General features: G+C 42.7%; 1 protein-coding gene across 1 annotated transcript in view; it reads left to right on the plus strand.

The window, feature by feature from the left end:
* Positions 1-18,946, plus strand: part of DNM3 (dynamin 3) — a 283,200-nt gene extending 264,254 nt beyond the window's left edge. Inside the window, exon 18 of the mRNA XM_015566069.1 lies at positions 17,464-18,946. Coding sequence (XP_015421555.1) covers positions 17,464-17,530 — 67 coding nt within the window. The 3' untranslated portion in view covers positions 17,531-18,946. The remainder of the gene's footprint in view (positions 1-17,463) is intronic.
* The last annotated feature ends 623 nt before the right edge of the window (positions 18,947-19,569 follow it).

Consider the following 19,569-nt stretch of genomic DNA (forward strand, 5'->3'; position numbering starts at 1 on the left):
TCCCAATCAAAGAGGATATAACACTCTTAAACCTATAATTTTTTTTTCTAAACTCAATATAAGTTGGCTTATTATTTTTTTGGAACTGAACTAAATTCTAGTCATCACATGAATAACAATAGCTAATGTTTCATGTGCTCTCAATAGATCTAGGCTCTGCCCTCATTGCTTTGCAACTACATTTGGGTTTAACACAACAAACCCAATGAGATGGGTTGTTATCCATTTTGCAGACGTGGCACAGAGGTTAAGCAACTTGCCCCAGACTGCTCCCCCAGGCCCTGGAGGAGCTGGGCTCCCGTCCCTAGCAGTCTGCCTGCAGAGCCCCGGCCCCCAACCACAGCACCAAGGGATTCTCAGCCCCGACACTGCTGACATGTTTAGCAGCATCCTGGCCTCTTCCCACGAGATGTCAGTTGCCCTCCCCCAGTGTGACTACTAAAAATGTCTCTGGACATCCCCAATGCCAGGGGTGAGGAGCAGAGAGCCCCCCTCACCGCCTGAGAAGCTCTGCCCTACAGGATCCACTATCCTCTCCCGTGCATGTGAGAAAACATCCACGTCAGTGCCGAGCCTCCTACAGGCCAGATTAACTAATGTTTTAGGGAACCTCAGGATGACTAGAACAGTGCCTATCGTTGTGCGAGGAAGGTATGGAGACCACTGGGGACTGAGGGCTGGGGTGGGAAGGCGGGGGCCCCATCCAAGCGCCTGGAGCTGGCCATCTTATCTGTTGAGCTACAGGAGGGAACCAGAGCGACCTGGTGCTGCCTGTCCCCCAATGCATGACTTTGCCTGCACGCTTGGTTGCCTTGGCCCTGCTGCAGAGAAGCTAGCATGCCAGTGCCCTTCAGACATACTGTGCCATGCTTGATGGGGTGGGGTCGCCCTGGGTGTTTCCGAGCTCGCTCACAGGAGGCGGCGGCAAGAATCTGCATGTGCCTGTGCGGTTTTCTCCCAGCTGGAGGGAGGGGACACCAGGTTTCATGCGTCTGCGTTTGGGCATTTATAGGACAGCAGTTGTGTTATTCAAAATTTCTAGAGGATTCTTAAGTTGGAGACAGACTTAACTCGATCTGGCCTTGCAGAATCTCCAATGTGAAAGAGGAGAAAGAGTTCACAGTGTAAGAGGAAAGGGGGGTGCTTTGTGCTGAGCCCTCAAGTTCGGGCAGGTTAGGGGCGTTGGGACAGAAATCCTTGGGGAGGGGCCGGGTACCTGAGAGAGAGCAAGAATGACTCTGTCAGGATCCGTCTGCCTATTCAAGTTTAGCTTAAGATGGAGAATTCTGACCACATAAAGTCTGTTTTTAATAAAAGCCAGAGCAGGAATCCTACCAAATGCAAGCCAGAAATGGGGTTTAAGACTTCAAAAAAAGAAAGACAGACAAAGATGAAAGAGAGAAAGAAAGAAAGAAAGAAAGAAAGAAAGAAAGAAAGGAAGAAAGAAAGAAAGAAAAGTTGAGGGAAGCTCTTGTTGAATTTTTACCTTGTTCTGTTTATTTATATTCTCTTTGCCCTCCCTGATTTGCCTACATTTTTTCTATGAAAAACTTTAAAAAGCTGAAATGCCATTATCCATCATCTCCAGGAAGACAGCCCTTCGCTTTATGAGAAGGAAGTTTGATTCCCCCCACCCCCACCCCAGTTCTTTGCTTTCTTAAGGGCCCTTTCTCCTCTTTTATCTGAAACCAGAAACTCATAAAATGACAGGACATCATTGGGCATGTGCCTGTGCAGTTTTCTTCTGGATAATTCCCGACTTCATTAGCAAGTTATGATCTTGACTTTTAAGAGCCTATACAGTTTTATTTTAACCCAATTCAAAGGTAATGAAAGCACATGAATTGTACAGAAACCAGGAGCCTTCTGCTTAAAAAAGAAAAGAAGGAAAAATATGATTCTATCTTTCTATTGCCATGTAAAGACAGAGGGAGGACAGAGGCTGGTGGAGTCACTTTTGGCCCAGCTCTTCTCAGCTGCTCAAGCTGCTCTGGTTCATATGCATGGAGCCTTTCGGGGAGGGAGCTGGAAATATTACAAACTACACGCCTGTTTTAATTAATTCCACCTAAACTTGGGGAGTGTCTCGGTCCCAGAGAGACTCACCAGCACGGATACTTCTGTCATTAGTAACTTGAGTTTCACAAATCCGATGTGTGGGACATTTTCTGTTGCCAGAGTATGTGGGTCGCCCCTCTCGCCCCACGCAACCTCTGTGGAGGGGTTGAACCTGTTGGACAATCCCAGCCAATCATGTCCTTGCTCAGCAAGATGATCTTAAACATACACCACCACCTGGTGAGGGGTCCTGTTCTCTTACTTGAAGCTCCTAACTCTTCATCATGCACTAACTTTAGGGCCGATGTAGCTATTTTCAGTTACAACTTGGTAAAATTAGGTAATTGAGAATCACAGCCTTGGCCACGAACAGAACAAATGAACTGAATCGGAGTGTTTTCCCTGGCAACAGCCGATTCTGGCGTTATTTCGCGCATTTGTCTTCTCCCCTTTCCTTGGGCTGAGCTATTTTGCAACCGTCAGAGGGGGGATCAGAGTGGGAGGAAGGGTCTCTATCCAAGGAAAAGCAGACTTCATTGACCTCACCACTCAGTCTTCTGTTTTTAAAAAGGTTGAAAAATAGAAGCACTGTCTTGTAACCACCCTCCTCACCAAGGCTGGTGGTGTCTTCTGAAAATGGCAAAACTGAATCATAGGCAAGAATGTGGCTTTTCCTCCAGCTCCTCCTCATGACAGTAACACAACATAGGAACCAAGAAATGCTCCACTGAAAGCCTCTGGTGAGGCCCCACGAGGACACTGCATCCTGTGCTGCATGATGGCCCCGGGGTGACCTCCACATTACCCCAGGGTTTCCCACGTATGTCCTCTCATTTAGGCGGTTTCCTTGACTCTGCAGGGCACACATTGAGCCCCACCACAGTCCCACATTCTCAGTAACTCACCACTAAGCCAATCATGGCAAATGATACAGAAATCTCTCTACACAGAGACAGTCTGTGCACTCACGTTCTATTCTTTACGGAGATCAAAGCCATTTGGTTCTCTTTACCGTTTAGTTCATTCCTACTATAAACGTTTGGCCTGCTTGCCCGATGGGCTATAATTCCTTCACGTATTTCATATGTTGATTCGATTGACAGTTAACACAGAGTCCCTTTCACTTATGGGTAAGGTCTCCTTGTTTTGTTGTGTTATTTCAGCCAGTCCCCCGAAGTGTGAGTAAAGACAAACCCACAATTCTTATGAGTGTCTTTGCATCCCTAACATCAAGGTTTGGTGCCATGAAGGATGAAGCAGCTGAACCTTGAAGTCGGGGGCACAGGGCCCACGGACAGTTAAGCGACTCGTGTGACTAGCCTATGTCTGACTCCCCCGAGCCATGTCCTGGGAACGTCCCGCCTTGCTCTCTCCTCAGCAGCCCTGTTAAGAGTGTGACTCCTCTTAGCAGCTGGGTGCTATTTGGACAGATGATGAACTCGTCTTGTGATTTCCCATCTCAGCCACGCATGAGCTTTCTGTTTTCCCCACCGTCCTTCCCCTTTAAAGAACAAACAAATAAATTCATGATTAGGAATTTGGATTTTTTTTCAGGGAACAGTTTTTATTTTTAGCAACTGGCTTCAAAAGTCAAAAAAAAAAAAAGTCCTTTTTTAAAAAAAAGGTATGATTGCCCAGAATAAAATCAACTCTGAGGTATTCTTCCTGATGCTTAATATTTCAGGCATCTCCTGAGGCTACTGTGTTCCAAAATTTGTTACTGAAATCCCCAGCGTAATTAATAACTCATTGCAGGTTTAACATGAGTTGTCATGGTGCTTAATATATTTTGATGAAAACAGAAATTTGGCCACAAGCTGTTCACTAAAGAAAATGTCCAATTTTGTTTCAGCCCCTCAATTAACTATCCCATCAAACTCCTTCTAGTTCCACAGTGACTGTGGTTGTAACATGATAGTTCACTGAGGAGGATCAATGGGTAATGTCGGAATGCTTCATTCTTCGGGTGTTGGTTTCAATCTGGTCTCAGTGAAGTAGGTGGTCTCCTCCTTGGGTCTAGCAACTTGCATCTACGCAGATGTCTCCAGTCTGCCACAGTTCAGAAGGATGGGTTCTGTGTAGACGAGGCCCAGGAACAGAACTGCAAGTGTTCCGAGGACCAGAATTTGGGAGCTTTGCGTGTATGTCAAGGGAGGCTTCTGGCTAGGCCTTTCTGTTTGCAGTGTGTCCTTTATCTCACTTTCCCCATCACCCAAGGTTGCAGGAGAGTAAGAAAGGAAGGAAAATAAGAAAGGATCTGCAGGAAGCAAAGTACAGGCAACACCAGCACCGGCAGACAGCAGTAACATCGCACAGTATGTCGCTGGTGGCCCAGTGGTGGCTGGCGTTGAGTTAACCAGATACAACTGCTTCCTCGTCCCAGGACAGATCGCAGCAAATCGCCCTGGCGTTATCCCATTTGGGCCCTAAATTGCTAACCTTCAACCACTGCAGACAAAGCCTTTCTGAGTCTCAGGGTACCCAGCTCTGGCCTAGGTTTCACCAGATTGATAAGAGGAAGACAGCCAGGGTGGGAGCCGGACCGTCGGCCACTGACCAGTGAAAAATGCCCCAAACGATTCTTCTTCCTCTAGCCAGTCAGCAGCAGGCTGCCCCCATCAGCATCTGCCGACTGTTCCTATATGCAAGTTGATGTCAGCTCAAAGGAAAAACAAAGAGAGAGAGAAAACTCTACCCAGTGTCGGCAGACACACAAGCTTGAGCTGGCTTTATCGCTGCCCCCTTCTGTCTCCCTCACTGCAGAAAAATAATGCTTTTCCAGGAAACCTTCACATGTGGGCAGTCACGGTTAGACGGCATGTTTTTCCATGTCTTCCCATGGTTTCATGGCACAGCACAGTTGCTGGCTTTTTTCACCTTTAAATTTTACCCAAGCAGCAAATTACCAGAAGGAGCTGCTGGGTCCTTTTTCCTTCCCTCTGACTTATCTTAGACGTGGACTTGAGGTTCCCGGAGTTGCTTTCGCCGATAAACAGCCAGGAAAGTGAGCGTGAAGATAGAAGTGCTGGTTCTTCACTCAGAATGTGCTTTGAGTGCCTGCCTCCAGCACTGTGAGGAAGGAGCTGAGGATTTAGCTGAGGGCTCCAAGGCTGCTGTCTGCTTGTCATTTCTTTGTTGCTGCCTAAACATAGGATTCTAAAATGCCTGACACTGAAATCCTTTAGTTTACCCCGGCCCCAGAGTATTGTAGCCTTTGTCTGGGGGAACCTCCAAATCTAAACACATATTTATACCCTTTAGTTGCCAAATGAAATCCATCTGCCTTACCAAATGCTGTTGCCAAAAGAATATTACACTTCGGGTCTGGCCAGTATTTTTAACTGCGGGGGGAAAAGGGACGGTGTTGGAAGGGCCTCGGGTTTGAGAGAATCTGCTTGTGTGTTTTGTGATGCCGCATTACTGGTATTCAGAGGAAGTTTAGGTCATATGGCAACTCTGACCAAAAATAGGAGAAATTCTACATGGGACAGAGTCTGAAGCCTCAAGGTATTTGGGCAGCCCTCCCTGTGGTGTGGTACTTGCTTTTCCCTCCACTGCTTTTTCAGCCATGAGAGCCACATGATAGACACAACCGCAAATAACAAGTGCTCTAATTTCTGGAAGGACTTTCTAACTGTTCCCATAAACACGAGGAAATGTCCGCCCTGCTTTCCAGCCAGAATTATCAGCTCCCAGGAATGGTGCAGAGAGCACACGTCCCGTCCAAGGAGCATGCTTAGTCAGTATGGTAAGTGCAGGATGAGCCTCAGTCCCTCCTCATCAGTGGCAAGGCCAGGCCTTCTTGACTTGAGAAGTTCACAATCCCCAATCTTCCTAAAGTTGACATTTCCCTTTAAACACAGAAAAATAGGATAAGGGGGAAATACTTTTCTCACTGCTCTTCTAGGAACCCAGTAAGTGTGCAGGTTAATATAAAATCTAGAAATAAGCTTCATTCTTTCCCCGTTTTTGTGTGTGGGAGGGTGAATGAACCAACTGAGAGGGGGAATGAGGTGAAGATGTGGATAGTTACCAACTAGATAAACCATCACCAGTGAATCCCCAAGTTTCTATGGCAATTTTGAAAAACCAAGAGGGAGTGAGATGGTGTGAGAAGACATCAGGTGGCTTTTAATATGACATAGAGAATGAACTTATTTTACAATCAAATACCCCTGTTGCCTCCACCATGTGAAGACTGCCTCCGTTTAGTTTCAGACTTCCATGAGGCAGCTTTGATTAAATGTATTTTGGTCCATATATATGGTGTTCTTCTAGAATGAGACCTCTTATGAGAGTAGGAGATGAGAAAGACTTTTACGGGTACTTTGCCACCCAGAGAGACTAAAATGAAAGTGGCCCCCTTGGCAATGGATATTTATGTAAGATATATTCTGGACCATATGTATTTTTAAAGCTTAAATATCAAGATCGTTCTCAAAGTCAATTTTAAGAGTGAATGAAAGTTTCCCCTTGAATAAATCTCTGCTTAGTGCCACGTTCAAGGGCCTTAGCCAGAAGTCAGCCCATTTGCTCTCCCTTCAGATCATGGATGAGAAGCTATAAAAACTCTAGAAAAGGTCTACTGATTTCTAAAACAACTAGAATTTAATTTTGCTGTTTAGTAGTGTTGGAAAATATTTTAATAACTAAAATAATAAAACTTCATGGGAAGCCAATTCTACCTTAATTATCACCTCGGGGTGGAAAAATAAGGAAATATTAGTCAATGTGTTAACTAGAGAAACCACTGCCATAATTTGCCTCCACATATCTGGGTCTAAAGTCAAAATAGAGCCACATACCATTTGGGGTGGGGGGTGGAGCAAGCGTGGAGTTTTAGCTTTAACAACAGTAGTATTAGAGCATTCGGGACATAAATTCATGGGCCAGAAACACCCCAGTGGCTCATCAGTGCCCTTCCATAATTTAAATGCCTACAGCTTAGGAAACTGTAATGAGGGATGTTGATTTGTTTTAATATTTCAATACCCTCATTACTATCATAACACTTAGTACTTGAAAACTAATAAAAATACTGAAAACTCAATTTACAACACCAGCATCTTTGAATAAACAGGTTGAAATAGTGTTTCCCACTTTTGCTTGAAACATTGTGGGATTGATTACATCTTATAGGTTTCCTTCTTTTTAAATGTTCTCGCCTCCTCACACTCAGAACCTTCTCTCCTTATGTGGCTATTTGATATCTGTTGTTCACTCATAGTCATCCAGGTGACTGAGCTGGAATGCACACTCATGCCAATAACCATTGTTATACTATCGTTCCAAAATCCCCTTCCTTGTAGAGCAAGGCATCTCAGAACCATATTCCTAAAGGCCACAAGGAAGCTTTACAATTTATGAATACTTCCAACATCTTCCCCAGACTGTTCAGTTTTTAGTTAAAATGTTTTTTTTATCATTAAAGTTTGATTTCCTGGGGTTTTCCCCCTATGGATCTCAGACCACTCTGTTCAAGTGCATTCTGAGATGTAAAAATACGTAGCTAGAATAATGAAGGTAGCACTGACCATCGTCTGCAGTTCAGAAAGCAGCGTTAAATCGGAAAAGCAAGGTTTAAGACCATCCCTCCATTCTGTATTCTCTCTGCTCAGGACCCCAGCCCTTCCCACTTCCCATGACTCGCAGTCAGACCCACACCCCATCATTTCGGACAGCCTGCCTTTGGTTACTTAGGAGGGACACCTGCCTGCTCGCTGTGTTTGGCAGGCCGGCAGGATGAGGTAATCATCCGAAGAAAACGTTCTGGTTCTTTGGCCTCAACCACGTACAACATTATTCAAAAGAGTTTTCTGGGAGTGGGGCCGCAGTGGCTTTGAGATCCCCTGGTGGCACGTTCTGTAGGAGGATGGAGGAACAACACTGTCAACGTTTGTGATCCCTTGGAGAATAATGGAGATGGAAATTCCATCTGCCTTTGCCTTTCCTTTCAGCGATGTTTACAGACAGATGAGAGCCTTTCATTTGTAAACATCGTGGCTTTCCTCTCTCCGTCCAAGTCCCGCCGTCGTCTTTAAGCTCGGCTCCCGCGCTCCTGAGAGCAGTGCGTTCCTAAAAGCAAACTTTGCAAACTATTTCTCCGGGACGATGGCAGTTTTTGTAAGACAGATGCCTCAAAGACATATGGTTTTCATAGATTTTTCCGTCTAGACTAGCTTTATTTAGTGACTTTTGGTCTGAATTGGCCCAGTTAAAGTTTCTGTAGGAGCTTGTATAAAAATTTTAAGTGTGGGCATACCACTAAGGTGTAAAACAAAAAGTTTGACTTCTTCTTGGCCAGAGATGAAAAGGGGTCGGCTGAGAATTTCCTTCAGGTTAAGTAATTCTGATCCTTCTGGAAGCCCAGTGTGTCAGCTCCCACAACACTGTCCAAAATGGAGAGACTTACCCTAAAAATCTGATAACTGCTAAGTGCATATACTCCTCAGTTTTCCTGAGTGAATGCTTTGTGTTCCAGCTGGTGTGTGTGTGTGTGTGTGTGTGTGTGTGTGTGTGTGTGAGAGTTAGAAAGCTCTAATTCTTTCTGCAGACTCTTCACATGGCCCAGGGGACATATGATTCGGTGCCCTTTTAGCACCGATTTTTACAAACACAGCATTTCCCGCGTTAAAAAAAAGAAAACACAAAACACCCAGCAAGACACTGAGTAAAGTACAGTTAGGAGTTTTTGTAGCGCCTTCAACCACCAAAGAAAATGTAGTTTTGAGCCAGTCAGGGACACTTTTAGAAACAATAGGACACGTGAAGCGGGCAAGAATGACCTCCACACGCGCCCAGAAATCAGCCATCTGCCCCCACTTTTGCAAGAGCTCAGGAAGGGACCCGCTCCAGCCCTGGCCTAGCAGCATCGGGAGGTGGACAGAGCAGATGTGGGCCGTCCTGTCCCCGCCAGTCTCATCCTTGGCTTCGCGCTGAGCATTTAATTGGACTTAGTCACATGTTTGTTCACTGAGACCGCAGCTTGAGGGGCACACGGTCTCTCTGTTTTTCTGTTTGCTTTTAACTTTCTGGTTTTGAAAATCTGAACTCTAGGGCATGTTAGAGCTCCTCCTGCTGGAATGTTTTTGGATCGCCGGGATTGTAATGAGTCAAGGGCAGCTCTTTGTCTCCATCTCTGCCCGTGGGACTGCTGCAAGCGACTAGAAAAATATCACCCCGTGCTTTTAAAACTGACCTTTTAACCCACCGGGTATCACGGTCGGGCAGACATGAAATGTCGCTACAACATAAATCTTCAAATTACTCATGCTCTGGGTTTTTTTGTTTGTTTATTTGTTTAAAAAAATACAGGGAATTGAAGGGCTCTCTTTTCTATCCATATCTCTAATTCCATACTTCCACTCTCTGAGGTGAGGCCCAAGTCAGATTCTCATGCCCAGAAGGGTCTCTCTCCCTCTTGGAAAGGGGCCAGAGTCTTTCCAGGCTCCGAGGTAGGAAGGAAGGTTACACTTCGATACGGCGGGAGATTCAGAGCTGTGTCTTTCTTCGCCGTCGCTGCTTTCTCTTTTCTCCCAGATTCCAGATGACCAAGGATGGTGAGTCTCCGCAGTGGGAGCTTGCCTCTCCCAGAAGCTCCTTCCTAGCACCTCCTTCCCAGCCTCCCTCCTGCACCCAGAGGCTGAGTAGCCAACCGTTCCTTCCCTGGAGCTGGGTGGGAGTGAGGGGAGGGCAGGGGCACAGGACAGAGAAGATGAAGAGGGTTAGAGAGAGTTCTACCCCAGCTGCCACCAATGGGACTAGGTTTCTACAGCATGTAAGCTCTTGGAGAGCTCTTTGGGGATTTCTCAAGAAAGAGAGAGAGAGGAGGGGAAAGAAGGGAGGGAGGTAGAGTGAGAGACAAAGAAAAGGAAAAAAATCATTGTTAAGGACACTGCCTAACTGCATTCCATAGCCTTGTATATGTGAATCTCTTTAAAAACCACATGCTTTCTCTCCAATGTAGCTTTCTCATTGCAATTCTCCTGCCTTCTGCTTTCTTTTTTTTGCAATCATCCCGTCTTTTTTTTCTACCCAGCTTATCCGTTGTCAGCGAGACAGTGCAGAGTTTAAAATATAAAAAAAGTTCATCTCAAGAAGAATGCTTTTCAGAAATCATAGTGTGATAAAACCAGAAATCCTCTACATCATCATCTGCTTTATGCATTAGGACTTAGAGCAAAACAAGTAATTTACACACTTGCTTTCTCAAACTGACTTCTCATTTTCTCTTCTCCCCATGTACTGTTTCCTGTTCTGGAATGCCAGGCCCCCCACCTTCCTGGTGCTCTGGAAGTCCTTCCAGATTCCCAGTCCCTTTCCAACTCCAGGCTAAGACTCCAGGGGCCCCTCCAACTCCCGAGGCACTGTCCTGACATTGCACTGGTCCTACTGTTTCCTCATCTCGCCTTCTCTCTCAACTAGAAAGAGCTGGGCAGTAACCATCTTTATTTCTGTACCTCTACGCCTTCACACAAACAGGGCTCATTGAGGGAATGCAAAACTACAGAGTGAGTTCATGTGCGACAGTTAATCAAATTTTATTTTTTAATTATCCCAGTGTTTTGTGTATTTTAAGAAATAATTTAAACACAAACACTTTCTCGACCTGTTCTGTTGTCAACCTTGCCTGGATGAATGCTATTGTAAAATTCTTTCTATGAATCATAAACGGAGCAGAGCTAATGTGGGCAAGTTGTCCTCTCAGCTGCATTTTTGCTGCCTCCACAGAAGTGGGTATATCAGTAGCACCCCTACAGATGAAGTCCAAATCAGATATTTAAGACAATGCAAAGAAAGACTGCCAATGTAGATTATATGACCATTTATCTCAGAGACTAATTCATACAGGATATTATAGGTTTGTATCATCAAATAAAAATTATAGGCTCTTTTCCTCCTTAGGTTCCTATTTCAAATTTCATCAATCAATTCATACTTTCCCAGTGACATACATTATAAAGTCACGGGTTGATTTCACAGGGGAAAAAGGCTGGCTCTGATATGTAGCAAGGATCACATTAGAAAATTCCTTAGACCCTCAGAATGGACTCCAAGTACTATGTCCCTTCCAACTCTACTGTAAACTATTCATGGACAGTATGGCTTCCTCTGTTGCTGGCATGGAAAAGGCCAAAAATATGCTGGATAGCATCCTCTAGTATTTTTGATAATAAGTTACAAAATATAATCTTCCATGTGGACATAATCATTACTTTTACAGCATTCTTCTGGACTTACCCGTATACCTTCTACATATATAAAAACCCGTCTTGTGAATAAATGCTCAAAATAAGAAGCAAAGTGCAAACACAGCGTTGACCTGTTAAATGCTGCGCCCCATAATCTGTCTCTCAGAGCAGACATTCACAAGAGGAGGTCCTGGGACATAGCTGGCTGCCTTTCCACTTTTCCCTGGAGGTGCACTCCTGTCTGATTTGACCTTGGGTAAATTCACTCATTCGTGTTCTCTGAACTGCTCTTGGGGACACTGCCCTCTGCAGGTGCTATGGAAGGCCGTACGCAGGACAAGGTGTAATCTTGGTTCATAGGAATTTTACAACGCCATTCAGATGATAAGCTATGCATACAGGCCTTAAGCTTTGAAAAGGATGAAGTCATTCAAGAGGGTTGTGGACAAACAAGGATTCCAGTCCCTGGGAGGGAGATACGTGGGCACCCCACCCCTAAGCCAGCTCGCTGATGCCATGAGATTCAGTATTGCCTGGTGCAGCTCTGGGGCCTGTTCAACAGAACCCCCGGGGAGAGGTGCTCTTCACGATGTTAGAAAACTCAGAAGTAGTTTTTGTTTTCGTTCTCTTCTGTTTTCTAAGAAATTGGCCAAATGTAGCCAAAAGAAAGGAGGTATCTTATTTCTTGTGGTTTAGTAGACAAATCCTTCCCTTTTTTCCTTTTTTTGGACCTGTTTCATCAACAAGATTAAAAAAAAAAAAAGTTGGGCAAGTTGATGTCAAGTTCTCATGGCTCCTAGAAACCTGAGATGCATAACCCTCCCATGATCCTAAATGTAATTCTATGTAAAGTGAATTTTTGAGACAGTGATATTTTAAAGCTTCAATTATATTTAATAAGTAGAACTTATAAAAGAAGCCTATCGCATATTCTTTTTTAGCAAGTAACTACCCACTAAGATATCATTCCTCTAGAAGTGTCGATCTTTGTATATCTTTTTTTAGAGTTTTCTTTTCTTTTCTTTTCTTTTTAATCTGCGTCATCCAAGCTAATTAGGTTGGACTTCAACCACACCCTCTCAAGGATAAGAATTTGGAATGCATGTTTAGAGACGTTTTCTACTCGCATCCCTAAGCAAGTACTTATTTCTCTGGTGATGAAGAAAACTACCATAGTATAGCATCTTGGGCCTTACAGTATAAACCTAAGACCGGTTTGACCCATGCTTATGTCCCGCTCCTAAAAGTATCAAAGTCTCTTTACCACATTTCTTTCATCCCTCTTGAGATTTTCCCCCCCAGCACTTTCTCTTATTGCTGGGACATTATCTGGCAAGTGGATTGAACTGCTAAAGTGAAAGGAGGTCAGAACTACGTATCATGCCTTAGAATCGTGGTTTTCAAAGCCTACTCCCAGGGCCAGCGGCCTCTGGGAACACGCTGGAAAGGTCTCAGCCCATTAGAACTCTGCGTGGGTCCCAGAACCCTGTGCTTTGACAAGCCCTCCGGGGCACTCGGGGGCGCCTTCTGGTTGGGGAAGCGCTGCCTGGGGACACATAGTGTAAGGAATCTGACCGGCAGGTGGTAGATCCTGGTTTCAGCCTAGGGAAGGAAGGACACTGAGCTACACAGAGTGGCTCTCACATTCCCCACTCTGGTAATTCCCACGTCCGTCCTGAGGAGGAATAAAGGCAGGGCAGACAGGTCCAGCCATTCCAGTAAAGGTCCCTTCCACCTCACCCCTCACACTGACGCACCAAAGCCATGTGCCCTATGAATTCTCCCCACCAATGTGAAGATTGGCCTCGCATCCCGATAGTCAGAACCAGCTGAACCAATGAAGAGCAGGCGAATTTCTGGTCCTTCCAGTTCTTAAGAGAGAATCGAAAGAGACAAGAAGACCCATCACACATTCTTCTGCCTCATCAGTGAGGCCAGTTTCTCTCCCTCAATGCCACCCACCCTGTGTGAGTGTTGGACTTTCTTACAAAATTTGTCAGTGTCCCAAATGCTGTAACTGGTCCATCCCTGCAGCTACACATGCGACCTCAAGCATTACATCTTTCCCTTTGGTTTGGAAGCAGAAACATGGCTCTTGTATCATAACCATTAACCGCCCACACACAACACAGTGTTTCAATAAACACTAAGTGAGTCAAGCTGCTCCATTTCAATAGGAGGGGCTCCTTAATGAAGCCCGTCACTAAAAGAGCAGCCGAGGGAAGCTCAGCACAAAACAAATAACTTCGCTCTGCTCAAAACAAACTGTCTTAGGAGGTGAATGTCCTTGGAAATTTGAATGGTTGGGAACCAGACCAATGAAGTGAACCTTCACAGTAAACCCTGAACGTTTCTCTGGTGTTGAAGTTGGCAGGCATCTTAGCATTACTTAAGAAAATTCATGCTGAACAACTTCACGCTCCCCCTGAATTGCTTTCTAGTTTTATATACAGATTATTGGGGGTTTATTGTTTTAGAAAGAAAATTACGTTCATTTCTTCCAGAAGACTTAGGGGCTCTGTAGGATTTTTTAACTACTAAGTGCATATAAGGGTTACTTTCAGCTGAAGCTGGGCATATTTTAAAGAAGTCATAATTATTTTGAGAGGACATGATGGAAATTTTCTTTCTCATCCTTTCAATCATAAAATTGCCACTCAGGTATGCTGTTCCCATTCAATGGAAGGTCCTAGAGACTTCCTTGAAAAGCGCATAATGGATAGGTTCTCTGATTTATTTGGAAAAAAAGGTAGGATGAGCCAAAGACCATGGTAAGCTCTGGGATATGGTGGTGAACAAGACAGGCAAAAGTCCTGGCACGCGGCAGAAAGCTGCATTCTCCTGGTGTCCAGCCTTCTGGGGGTGCCTATTACTGTCGTCTTTCTCTGGTCCCATCAGCATGGTGCAAGGACTGGGGAGGAGGTTAATGAGAGGTTACTGGGCCATCAGAAGTTTGAAATCTTTCTATTCTCTCTCCCCAGTGTTGACTTCCTCCCTTCAAAATTACAAAAATTTGTCCTATTTTTCCCACTTAATTTGGAGTGCTATAGTAGAACTCCTTGCAGATTTGTTTTATCCCACTTGTCTTCCACTAGGAGTAGATTCTGAGTTCTTAAAAACCATGCAGTATAATGCAGTACACATAGTAGGTGCTCAATAAATAATGCAGGTAATGCATAACTGGAAGGCATGTTATAGGTCCTCTAGTGAGTCTCCCATGTCATATATGAGAAAACTGAGGCTTTTATATAGTGAGTTAATAATTGTACAAATTGGCCATTGGAGCTGGAGTTATATCTTTTGACTTCTGATTCTATTTGTATAAACTTGATGCTTCAAATATAAGCCTCCAAGTGTTACATTTCCCGCCTCATTGAACCTACTCATTGACCTGGCTTATACTCTGACCTGCTTAAAACATCTTTGTTTGGGCACTTTTCATATATTTGTTTGTCCATTATTTAATAAACATTTATTCACTGCCTTCTAATCACATTATACTAAATGCTGAAGACATGTAATAAATACAAACTATGTGGTCTCTGCTCTCAAGGAATCTACTAGGAGGACACAGGCAATAGTCTAGAAAATGAATACATAATTAAAACCAGGGGTAAGCGCTACGAAATACACAAACATCATGAAGTGATTGGGGTGATGGTGGTCAGGAAGGGCTGAGGAAGGACATTTGAGCCAAGAACAAAAGGATCAGAAAAGAACCCAGTTTGCATTCTTTTCCCTGTTTGGCTGTAGTCCTTGGTTCAAGCTATCACGTGTGCATGAAACAATTTCCAATTCACCATGCCACGCTGTATCCTACTTGTCACTAAATTTATAGTTTAAGATTCACTTTTTTTCAAATGAAATTCCCTAACTGAATCTAACCCATTATTGAGTCTTCTAGTAGAATTTCTCTTCTTTAAGTTCAAATTCTGGCCAACTCCTTTGCCCTTCCCCCAATAACTGCTTAGTTGCTAAGAATACTTTTCTATAGATAGCATGATTATTTATTTAATTCCATGAGGACAGGGGGCGTATTATTTAGTATTTATTTCAAACACCTACTAAAGAATTGAGCAGTCAAATACTTTATAGGTGGAGTTTCCAAGGGTCTAAATCCTACATATCACTATAGTTTTGTGTGTGTTAGTTTTGCCATAGCACTCATTTACTAACAAATACCTTTTGTGTCATGGAAAGATCAATGGGTAACACGAGATCTTAAAAGTTGTTTCTTATCTTAGGAGTAACTTTCACTTACCCAATTGTCCAACATTCTGTGACTGAATGACAAGCCCTAAGATAAAGATTGAAGAATATGAAGATGAGTAATCCCATTTCTAATGGGGGGAAGAGAAGCATAAACCTGATTAGGATTCCATGTGACACCGAGTCATGTTGATATGCTATAGAAGCAATGTATCCAAGATAGGGGAAGGGAGATCAGAGAAGACTTCACCCAGGTGGGTCTTGAAGGATGAATATCAGTTCCAGTTGATGAACAGAAAGGTACTGAGATGTAACACAAGCTAAACACTGTACGAAACAAGTTAACTGGACATGACCTCTGGCCTTTAGAAACTTCCCATCAAAGGGGGAAATGATGCAGGTTCAAAATTCAGGACATAAGTTAAATAAATATGGCCATTTAAAGGAACAGGAGCACGATGCTAGTGAAAGAACAGGCATTTTGCTCGGTCATAAGTGAAAAAGGGATTATGGGAGGATTTTTTCCAGCAGGGAATGGCCAAAACATTTCAGGTGGTCACGGTAGCCAGTAGCCTCTCTGCAGAAAGACTTACTTGTTTACTCCATTAAACAGCTAGTATTGGTTGGTTTCGTTTTGTTACTGTGCCTATAAAGTATCTCCAAATTTCAAAAATGGAGTTCTTGCTTAGTATAAGACATTAAGCTAGAATGCACTTTCTCAACGAAACCTTTCTTCTAAAGCCACTTAGACTTCTTTAGGTGCAGGAAGCAAAAGGAACTCTACTGATACTTATGAATTTGTGCCTAAGTGGTTGATTTTTTTTACCACTAATCAACAATATTTCTTTTGCATTGTTTTTTTTCCTTAAGTATCTAGTTTTATTTTATAACTTTGTGATTTTTTTAAAAACATATCATGATTGTTTTCTCTAACTTTTCTGACTTCCCTTCTTTATACCTGAGAAAGGATATTTGATTTGGTCAATTTATAGTGTTTCCAATACAGAAAGAAATTCCGTGACATTCAAGAAGAGGTCTTTCTGAGGGGGAAAAAATCAATGGGATCCATGGGAGAGTTTTATCAAGAAGAAAGGTATTAATTTATAGAACTTACTGAATTTGGTTGGTTATAAAAAATCACTCCCCAAAATACTACAGGCGAAGCCAAGTACACACACTAAGACTTATTAATACATTTAGGAAATAAATGTGGAAGGTCAGGAAATGAGTATTACTTGGTAAAGTTGACAGGTACAATAATACTACATTATCGTGAGTTTGTTTATTCAGCAACCTCAGCTATCAGAAACACCATTACCAACTAGAAAGTGAGCAAAATTACTACTACTAATAAAACTTTTAGGACCCAAAATGGGAACAAGAGGTCATGCAATTTACCAGGACTCGGATGCTCAGATTCTTGGGTACTCATCCTGAGCCTATTTACACTTACTGTAGAGAACTCCAAAAACCTTGATTCTCTGGTTTTCTGCCAATTAGATGTAGATATGGAACAAAGTGGAGAAAGCAATTGCTGAAGTCCATTAGAAATGATCGCAAATATCCTGATGGAGGAAAAGAGTAAGATATTATTACATAATGGAAAATAAAAATTCAAAACTCCTCATTCTCCAAGGCCTAGCATTGGCTCCTAGACTATACCTCATAGTTACACAATACAGTTAACTCTCTGTGATCATACGCTATTGGCTGAGAATATGCAGTATATTTCAGATGGTTTTTCAATGAGTTAATATTTGCACTACTATTGGGAGGGATGACATGTTTTCAGAAAGATTTGCCTATGAAAAACACCTCATTTTTGTTTTAAAAAATGATGGGTGACTGAAAACTAACAGTATTAAAATTATCACAGGTGGCAAACACTCCTGCTGGCCTGTCTGTGCATGAGCATGTGGGCAATGTCTCTTCTTCAGTGTCTTTGGGGCAGCCTTCTGCTAGATAGTCTACCTGTTTCTTTACTTTTCTCTTTCTCTCTTTCTAGCCGGAGACCACCCCCATCACCAACTCGTCCCACTATAATCCGTCCACTAGAATCCTTATTAGACTAAACGGAGTGTCTGGCATGGCAGTTAATTACTAACGAATTATACGAAAGCAACATATTTGATAACCATTGCAGTAAATCATGAGTAGTCGCATGTGTGGACATCAGTAGACAAGTAACCAGTTTTACTAATGCATCTGTCACTCATCTGCATTGCTCATGGTATGTCAAACCATTGGGGTTTGGCTCTTGAAAACTGCTGACCCTTCGAGCCTTCCTATGTTGTATCGACCAAGGTAGGTTTGTATGGCAGCCCTATACCTTGGGGACTATATATGCCTACGCTGGCATATATTTGAAATTTCTTTGAAGAAGAAATTTCCCAGGTTACCTTCCAGATAGCCCATTAAATATAATCCTTAAGAGATATCAGATGGTGGGCTTAGACCTAAGCCATACACATTTATTGTGCCACATTCTGTTTTGGCTAACAGGTGTGGTATTAATGTTTATTAATGTTTCTTTCTATTCCATAATTACCTGTTTAGATCCATTCCTTCCTCTTTATTTCATAAGACTTCTGGGAAGTGATTTTTTTTTAATTGGAGTTTCTTAAGAATAAAGCTTTTCAAAAAGTGCAAGGTTGTTCTCAAAGGAAAAGTTGCTGCCTTGGTTGCTCCAGAGGGCTTCCCTTCATGCCAGTGTGTTTGGTTTCATGCTAGAAGCACATTCAATAGCCAGCGACTCAGAGCTTGTTTTTCTGTAGGCAGTCAGTAGATTTGACTAATTTCAGAATTCAGGAAGAAGCAAAATATCACATCTCTACAAGCATCTGGAAAATGTATTTTCTTCATTCGTTTATATAATCACCTCCTCCTAGGTCACAATGAAGCTGACATGGAAAATATCTTTTTCTTTTTTTTCAGATTCATCTAATTTTAGGCATGGCTGATTACGCTTTACACTAATTCCAGTTGATTTATTTATTTTGTTGTTTGGAGCAAAAATATTCCTCTTTGCTGATATATAATTCTCTTACCTAAAAATGTATCCCACCTTTAAAGCAAGCTTAAAGTAACTGTCTATCCATTCTAGGCTTTCTTCACGAATCGTGAGCCTCACCATGGGATAACCATATTTAAGGAATGGTACCTGGAATGAAATGAAAAGTCACTTAGACAACTTCAGAGTCCTTATCCAGGTTATTCCAGAAAATGGCATTAAGGCACTGAGATCCAAAGCAAACGGGCAAATTGTAGCGTTTCTGAAATTTACAAGAGCCCTTTTGCGTGGGGGTTAATAGTTCAGTCTTAAGGCTGAGTTTCGATGACCTAGGACCAGATGATTAGCACATAGGAAACAGCCAGAAGCCAACTGGAATTTTGTCTGCTAACTGTTCCCAGACAGCAGACCAAGTATTCACTGGATGGCAGCGTCCCGCGACACTATTTCATATTCTGCAGAAGTAAATCAGTTTTCACCAACTGAAGTGTCTCCCTTTGAAAGTAGCAAACATGATTTGTATGTTAACTTAACTTTAATTTCCTGTGTAGTTTATATCCAGAGCAGACACCCATAAAGTATGAAGTAAAAACTTTCAACCATTATTAAAAAGAGAACTCGCCAAGCTAAATGGCATTGTTTTGAACTTATTCTAAAAGGTTACAGCTCGCCCAGTTAGGCAAAGCTCAGAGAGTTCAAGATTCATAAAAAGGGCATTTCACCTCTTAAGCTGTGTGATTGTATAAAGATCACCACCCTAAATCTTCTTATATCTTTTTGTTTTTCCATTGGAAAAAACATTAACTCTCTGTGAAGGACACATGTTCTTTTTTAAATAGTGTCATAGCTAAATGGAAATGTGTTAAGTAAACATTCATGGTGAAATAATCTACAGTGAGATCTTTTTATAAAATCCTCTCTTTTAAGGATTCCCTTTGCTTCTTCCTTTGAATTCTCTAAAATAGGCAGCTCCCGGAACATATATTCCAGGGTTTGGCTTTGTGCTATATGTGGTTTTGTGTTTTGCTGTATTTCAAAAATGTCCTTCTGTTAAAGGAAAATACTGTGGATAACCACAAGCGTGTTCTTAGATCAGCACAA

Source organism: Myotis davidii, unplaced genomic scaffold (assembly GCF_000327345.1).
Source record: "Myotis davidii unplaced genomic scaffold, ASM32734v1 scaffold580, whole genome shotgun sequence".
NCBI classification, from domain to species: domain Eukaryota; kingdom Metazoa; phylum Chordata; class Mammalia; order Chiroptera; family Vespertilionidae; genus Myotis; species Myotis davidii.